This window comes from Ipomoea nil, unplaced genomic scaffold, assembly GCF_001879475.1.
Source record: "Ipomoea nil cultivar Tokyo-kokei standard unplaced genomic scaffold, Asagao_1.1 scaffold0878, whole genome shotgun sequence".
Classification (NCBI taxonomy): Eukaryota; Viridiplantae; Streptophyta; class Magnoliopsida; order Solanales; family Convolvulaceae; genus Ipomoea; species Ipomoea nil.
In genome coordinates this window covers 1,586,114-1,593,779 of record NW_017617306.1, presented here as the reverse complement: position 1 = coordinate 1,593,779, position 7,666 = coordinate 1,586,114, and the positions used below count along the sequence as shown (strand labels likewise).

The 7,666-nt window shown below is 36.6% G+C and overlaps 1 protein-coding gene across 1 annotated transcript; it reads right to left on the bottom strand.

Moving 5' to 3' along the window:
- Nucleotides 1-313: 313 nt before the first annotated feature.
- On the bottom strand, nucleotides 314-6,873 carry LOC109179199. The gene is made up of 4 exons (XM_019328759.1): nucleotides 6,704-6,873; nucleotides 4,870-6,517; nucleotides 3,440-4,452; nucleotides 314-663 (listed from the first exon to the last, which is right to left on the bottom strand). Exons 2-4 carry the CDS (start codon nucleotides 6,349-6,351, stop codon nucleotides 495-497), a joined length of 2,664 nt encoding a protein of 887 aa, XP_019184304.1. The 5' UTR covers nucleotides 6,352-6,517; nucleotides 6,704-6,873; the 3' UTR covers nucleotides 314-494.
- Nucleotides 6,874-7,666: the final 793 nt, after the last annotated feature.

Genomic DNA, 7,666 nt, shown 5'->3' with positions numbered 1-7,666 from the left:
AGTATATTAGGGCGTTGGGTAATAATAATAATAATAATAATAATAAGTGAAATGTCATTTTTACCCTTATATTTAAGGGTCTTAACACTTACTTAACGGAGAGGGGAGAAAATAGTCACTTCAAAAACAATTGAAGGGGATAAAGTGGTTACATAAACAACACATGGGAAAAATATGCTATTAATAAACAACACAAGGAAAAAAAGTGTCATTTTCCCTAAATTAAAAGTTTTAAAAGTCCTAAATGGCAGGTAACAAGACCCGATAATCACAGGACAAAAATTGAAATTTACTCTAAAGGTAAATACTAAAGTAAAATGAAAGCGGTAAGTGTCGTATAACTCTATTTAAATTGTAAATCTCTCTTACAAACAAATAAAAGATACATTGAGTACAGTCAAGCCAGTATTCTAAACTGTCCTCCACAGGATAGGAGGCATGCCATTGGCCCTAAATTCCCTAATACTCTATCCCATTTTTCCACATTTTTTAATCTACTTTTCGATTTTCTCAGTAGTATGACCAAAGAGACTGTACATTTGGGGTGGAGTAGAGGCCACCAGCAAGGGATCTTGCCGGTGAGCTTCTAACAACGAGGATCTTGCTGGTGAGCTTCCAGCACCGCCTCCTTTTCCATGCAAGGCTGGGAGAGTCCACCCCTCGCTGAAAGAGAGAATAACCAAGAACACATTAGATATAACTATACAAGCATGTGCACATATACCACCAGCATAATTACTGCAGCAATGAAAGAAACAATCATAAGACTTTGCAACCATATTTTCATCGGCTTCTATACAACTGTATTAAAATAAAATTAAACTTGCACCATAATCTATAAATCATGGTACCTCAAATGAATGTAGCAGATGATATTCTCTTACGCAAAGAAAAGGGCAAGGTGATATCTTTCACCATATTCATGTGTTCCGGTTCTCTACATCATATATTTCATTATAAAACTCTTACGATGTTAGCCATCTCCAACACAATGGTATCAGAGGCTAACAAGATTCAATAAGCACGGCATGCTTCTCTAATTGCTAGACATAACAGTGTTAAGCTTCTTTGCTATGCACAACGTTGGAATAAAGTCATTATGGCTTCAATTTGAAAGGGAGTGGACAGGTTAAAGAAAAGAAACATAAAGGGAAATTGAAGGGATTAGGATTTAGGAAACTTTACTGCTTTGCTAGAAGTGTTAAGTGATTTCTGCAAGGGCCTCACTGTGATGAATACCCAGTGTTTTGAAACCTGGACCAGTTCAACCAGTGTCCAGTGGAGTTTCAGGTCAACTTCATATCATTAAGAAAAGTAGTTGATTGAAGCACTAATTTCTTGTGTTATAATATTAAAGAATAAAGATTAAAGATTGAAGATAAAATAGAGCACTAACTTTGATCTTTGGATACAATGACCAAACCTCACAGAGCTTGATTTTTTGACTAGAGTGTTTTCAGTTTTCACCAACTTAACAGTAATGGGCAGGTTTAACATCATCAAATCCTTGATGCCATTCACAAGTACAGATTTGAGAAACTGACAATCTTATCTCATGAATATTTAAAGGTAGTAACAGACACATAACAGGAATGAACAATGGGGGATTCGGGTGACTTCCCACTATGATAAGAATTCTTGGGATCATAGTAAAGAAACATGGCTTGAAAGTTCATTTATATGGCTTTTGATAGGCCAATCCTATAATGACTCTGCATATGAATTTATAAATTACAAGTGATTCTATATATATATATATATATATATATATATATATATATATATATATATATATATATATATATATATATATAGAATTAGGTTCTGGTTGCGGTTAGAGCGCTCAGGTGCGGTTGTGCGGTTTAATTTGGGCTATTCATCTCGCTTATATCAACGTCCAGGATTACCAAAATTTAAAAAAAAAAAAAAAAAAAAAAAAAAAACGCGGTGGCAATTTTGTAATTTTTGAATCTAGGTCAAAATTAATGTGAGCGGTTCTGTGATTAATGTGCGTGAGTTTTGTATATAAGATACGTGAGTCTTGTGCATAAGATGCGTGAGTTTTGTGCTTAATGTGCGTGGGGTTGTGCTTAATGTGAGTAGTTGATAAAACTTAAAGTGTGGGCTTTTGTGTTTAAGGCGCGTGAGATTTGTTCTTAATGTGAGTGGAGTTTGTGCTTAATTTGCGTAGGGTTTGTGCTTAATGTGTGTGAGGTTAGTGATTAATGTCAGTAATTGTTGAAACTTAAAGTCTGTGAGTTAATACTTAAAGTGCGTAGGTTTTGTGCTTAATGTGCGTGAGTTTGTGCTTAATGTCAGTAGTTGTTGAAACTTAAGGTGTGTGAGTTAATACTTAAATGTGTGGGTTTTGTGCTTAATGTGCATGAGGTTGTGCTTAATGTGCGTAGGTTTTGTACTTAATGTGCGTGAGTTTGTGCTTAAGATCTAACACTTAAAGGTGTGTGGCTTTCTTCTAGACACGCGTTTTTTTTTTTTAATTTTCATTGATTTGAGCCGTTGATCTAGATTTGATCAACGACTCAAATCTAACCGCACAACCGCACGAGAAGCTATACCCGCACATGAACCCTTCCTATATATATATATATATATATATATATATATATAGTTCAACAGTATGAATATCAAAGCACTGGAACATACTGTTAAAGAGACTCACTCAGACACTCAGTACTGCATATTACTGATTATTGACCTTGATTGCAAAATATTTGCTATATCTCATTCATGACCCAACAACTTCTACCCTAGGATTACATTTGTACTATCTAGTAATATGAAGAAACATAGGCAATTAATGGGACAATTCACAAGCTGGAATGCTCAATTGGCAGAGGCCAAAAGTCCAATCATGCTATAGATATTTACCCAACTCACCTTCAACTCCCTTCAAGTCATGCCTAACAAGCTCCTTATAGTTCTAAAAAGTGAGAATTTGTTCCAATGTTTCTACGTTAACCTAAATGATAAATTGATAATAACTGTCATTATATCCAATGATGCAGATTACTCCAAAATTTCCTGTTTTAAAAGTTGGCAATTAGATATCTAATTCTTTCCAACATTAGCATCCACAATCTAAAGGCAATGCTGCACACAAGGATCACTGTGTGAAAATAGCAGATACTTGTACATAGGCAAATTAAAAGGCTTTTAGTTTGTTTACTGAGTAGGTTGCATTTTGAAGCCCAGAGGTCACTCTAATACTCTATACAGTGGCTTCTATTTCAGTCAATGCTAATTATTATTCAATAAGAGTGAATATTCTTATTCTGTGTGGAGATCATCAGAAAGCAACAACTAATATGAATCAGAAAAGATTAATGTGGAGCGCAGTAAGAAATAGTAACCTAAAACATAAATGCAAGCAAAACATCATGACTCACTCATTTTGTATAAAAGACACAGGTGTGCTTACTTGGCTGAAGAATTAGCTGAATACAACTCTATTGGTTGGTTAGTATGACAAACACTGTGGCTTCCATATATCATGTCATTCTGCAGAACTTCCTCAGTAGGCTTAAGAGAATGCCAAGATTCACCTCCAGAGAACGTCCCAAATAAAGAGCTGGAAAACCTTTCATCCTTACTTCCAGGCATAGAAGTACCAAATGTGCTAAAACTCTGGCGACTTCCTGTAAAAGCAGTTAGAGATGGAGTACCAAGGACTTGATCATCTTTTTTAAAGAGTGAAGCCATAGTCTTCTGAGGTGCATAGTGCACAAGATCCTCTCTGTTCACTTTTGGATTCAAAATCCCACCAATTAAACCCAGACCATCCTGACCAAGTGGAGAGCTATTCCACATTTGCCATGTTCCGGCATCATTTGCAATTCTTAAAGCATCCGTCGGCACATTGGGCAAATCCTGAACCACAGAAGTATTTGGAGAAAGAAAAGAGCTACCATGCCTTTCCTCTGAAACTCGTAATGTCCTGCTCACTTCAGACGATGAGTTCATATTCCTAGTAGCAGGCATCTTTTCCGGTTCCATATCTGCCACATAGCCTCGGTCCAGCTGGAAGTTGTCAAGGGACTCAGAAACTGGCCCAAGCAAAGATACTGGATCTGGAACATAACAAGGATCTTCAAAAATCTCCGATTCCTCAGGCAGTAATGGAGATCGTGGTTCTCCATTCTGAGGAAGTAAGCCTTCTGATGATAATGGAAGAGATGCATTGCTATTTTTTGGTCCAAAAGAGAAAGAAGATAAGGTAAAAGGTGATGGGAGACCAAAATTAAAAGGATTGTAAAATGCTTGCACTGAAGGAGTGTTATTAGTACACTGAGCACTCTGAGCTTCAGTTTCAGGCTTCCCACCAGGTCTACTGATGACATTTGAATTAGAAGGTGGAGAAACAGCAGATGAGCGAGTAAATAACTGTTGCCATGATTTTTTAGGAGCTATAGATGGCTGAGCTTCAATAAACACCTGCAACAAAGAAAGTTAGCAAAAAAACACATAAATCCAAATCCATTGTCCATGGCAAAAACACATCTAAGAAGACATAAGTCACCATTGAATCATAGGAATCTTTTGTGAGATTAAGATTTAGATAGTAGGGTGAGAAAACTGTCCCTTTAAATTTCAGGTTAACTAAAAAAGGAAAAGAAACATGGCATCAGTTTAAATCACAGATCAAAACTGTAATATTTGTAGACTTCACATGTAACTCCACTGGCATGGCAAGGAGACCAAGTTTTCTAATGCAAATAAATCATTTAAACAATATAAAATTAAAAAAAAAAAAAATTAGTGAAAAATTTTTTGATCATAACTAGACAAAAAATGTGGCAAGATATGTAACAAACAAAGTAAACTAGAAAGATAAACAAGAAATGTTCTTACATGTCGATTGATGTTCGTATCATTTACATTTACAGTTGCTTTGCCAGACATGTAATCTAGTTGAGGCGATTCCCTCCTATGAGCAAATGTTTCAGTATGGTTGACAGACATATTAGATTTACGTTCTTTTAGAATACTAGAAGTATTAGTACTCTTCCCAAGAAAGCCACCTCCAGTAAATGCTCTAGAAGAAGAAAAGAAGGAACCCCTCATGCGGTCCAAATAATGATTTCCAGCATTTCCATGATTATGGTTGCTTGTGTTAGTACCCCTTAGACTATGTCCAGCGCCAGCGTTCTGTGCCTTAGCAAATTCAGGTCGTGTTCTGTGTAGTTCATGTTGATCAGTCTCACTCCGTCTGTTTGGCTCACATTCCTTACTTGGTCCTTTTTCCAATTCTTCAGCATCTGAATTGCTTTTGCTAGATCCTCGGCCTCTTTCTTTCTTCTTCTCTTGACGTTTTTTCCCAGATTTTTTACTACCCCGTTCCTTAACAGATGGCCCTTTCCCACGTTCTTTCTCACCCTCCATCCTATCATCACGCAATCTCCTGCGTTCTTCCACCAATCTAGCAACTTCCTCTCTTTGGATTCTTTCTTCTTCCTCCAATAGTTCTTTCTCTAATCTAGCCAGCCTCTTCTCCTCTGCTTTTCTTCGGGCTCTCTCCCCTTTACGCTCTTGAAAATTTTCTCCATTCTCACCTTTGTTATCCAGCATTCCTCTCTGTTCTGCATCTGTAGAAGTATCATCTCTGGAAGAACCAATCCTAAAAATCTTTCTGTAAAGCCACATGATACTCATGAAAAAAGCTGCAAATGCCTTGACAACAAAAAGCAAAACACGAGAACAATAATTTTCTGCTAAATAATGATCTTCCACAAAAAACCCAGTGCCTTTCTTGCCCCAGTCACTTGATCTCCCCTGGAAAGAACCCCCAACCCAATTTCTGTTCTCTAGCCAATCCTGCCCGTATATCCATCCACTATCAGACTGAACCTTTCCTTTCAATATCTTCCCACTTTTTCCTACCAAGTCATTCAAAATCCTAGAATTTGAAAGGTCAAATCCTTGAGGAACAGGTAAGTCCAAGACTGGTCTCTTAGAGATGTGCCCACAATATGAGCACATAAACTTCCCACCACCAGGATTCTGATCCCTGTATGGAGTGAAGCAATTTCTACATCTCTTTGTGGCTGTTTTCCTCAACTTCTGCATTTCAATCGCTTCAACCCTCTTCTTCTCCCTAAGCATAGCACTTCTCTTTGCCCGCCAAGCCGACAACCAAGGCATCAAAATCTCATACCAGAAAAGTGTCACCAAGAGTACAAAAACACAGGCCAGTCTCGGAGAAGTGATTTCAAATCTAAAAGCAGGCGGCAATGCCTGTGATAGTGCCCATAGACCAATCAATGGAATCACTAACCACGGCAACATAGCAGCAACCCTCCGAGACCATTTCTGAATCACACAAAGCATACACATTATCCCGTAACCAACCCTACAATCCCCCAACCCGAGTAATTAGAGAAATAAAAACCAATCAGAACCCAGCTGTAAATATCAGAAATTAGTTAAACCCCTATATTTATTATCTACAGCTCATGAAAACCTAACCCCCTGCAATCCCTTTCTCTTCCCGAGCAAAACCCTGCAATGCAACACCAAACATTCAATTCGTTCAAACCCTCACGAAAGCCTAACATTAACATCGGTACGACCAGCCTCCGAAAAGCGTTAGGGTTTCGGAGCTAAGAAACCAACAACAATGAATGAATATTTGAAACTTGAAAAGGAAAATGAAAAAATAAAAATAAGTAATCGAGTTCCTACTCACAGTTACATCTCCAATCACAAATTCATCGGCGGCGGCGGTCGGAACGGTGAGGTTCGTCGGTGAAATGAATGCTACACCGGTATACGACTATGGTAACACAGTAACAACGAAAAGAGTAAAAGGGAAATCTGCAAAAATACAATACTGCTTCCCAAATGTCTAGATACTTCATAGTTGACGGTTGAACCGGAGTCTTCAATTACGACCGGTTTATTGCTTATGGATAGGATCTAGTGGGGTGATTTCGTGTTCCCTACTCATTATTAATATTTACTACGTACTACGGATGGAGTCGTTTAATTTAGATTTAATTACCAAAATAGTCCATTAATTATAACAAAATAATCGATTTTGTTTTTGACTATTTTTTGACCAATTAAATCTCTTAATTTTAAAACGTTTAATCAATTTGGTCCTTCGTTTGTTTTGCCGTTAGACATCCGTTAACTTGGACGAAATTGGTAATTTTGCTAAAGTCAAGAGACCATTTCAATAATCATATGCACCATTTTCTCAGAAAAGTTAATCACTAAAATGGTTCCTTGACTATAACAAAATTATCAATTTAGTCCCGAATTAGTGGATGTCTAACGACAAAATAAACGGAGAATCAAATTGATTAAAATTTTTAAACTTGAGGAACTTAGTCAAAGAAAAAATAAAAATTAAAGATTAAATTAATAATTCTGCTATGTTCAAAGACCTTTCGATAATTAACTCTTTAATTTAATACTATCCTCGTACTACATTTTATATCTTACAATACAAGTTAATAATTACTTTATTTGTTCATCAATAAACTTAAAAGAAGAGAAACTTGTAGTTTATTTGAATAATACTAATTACTAATTAAATTATTTTTTATTGGTGATGTGGGAACGATGAGGTTTTCATTTCCATCTAATTTGGACACCTAGAACATTGAAGTCAGCTATTTCGTAATGATAAAATATGAAAATATAA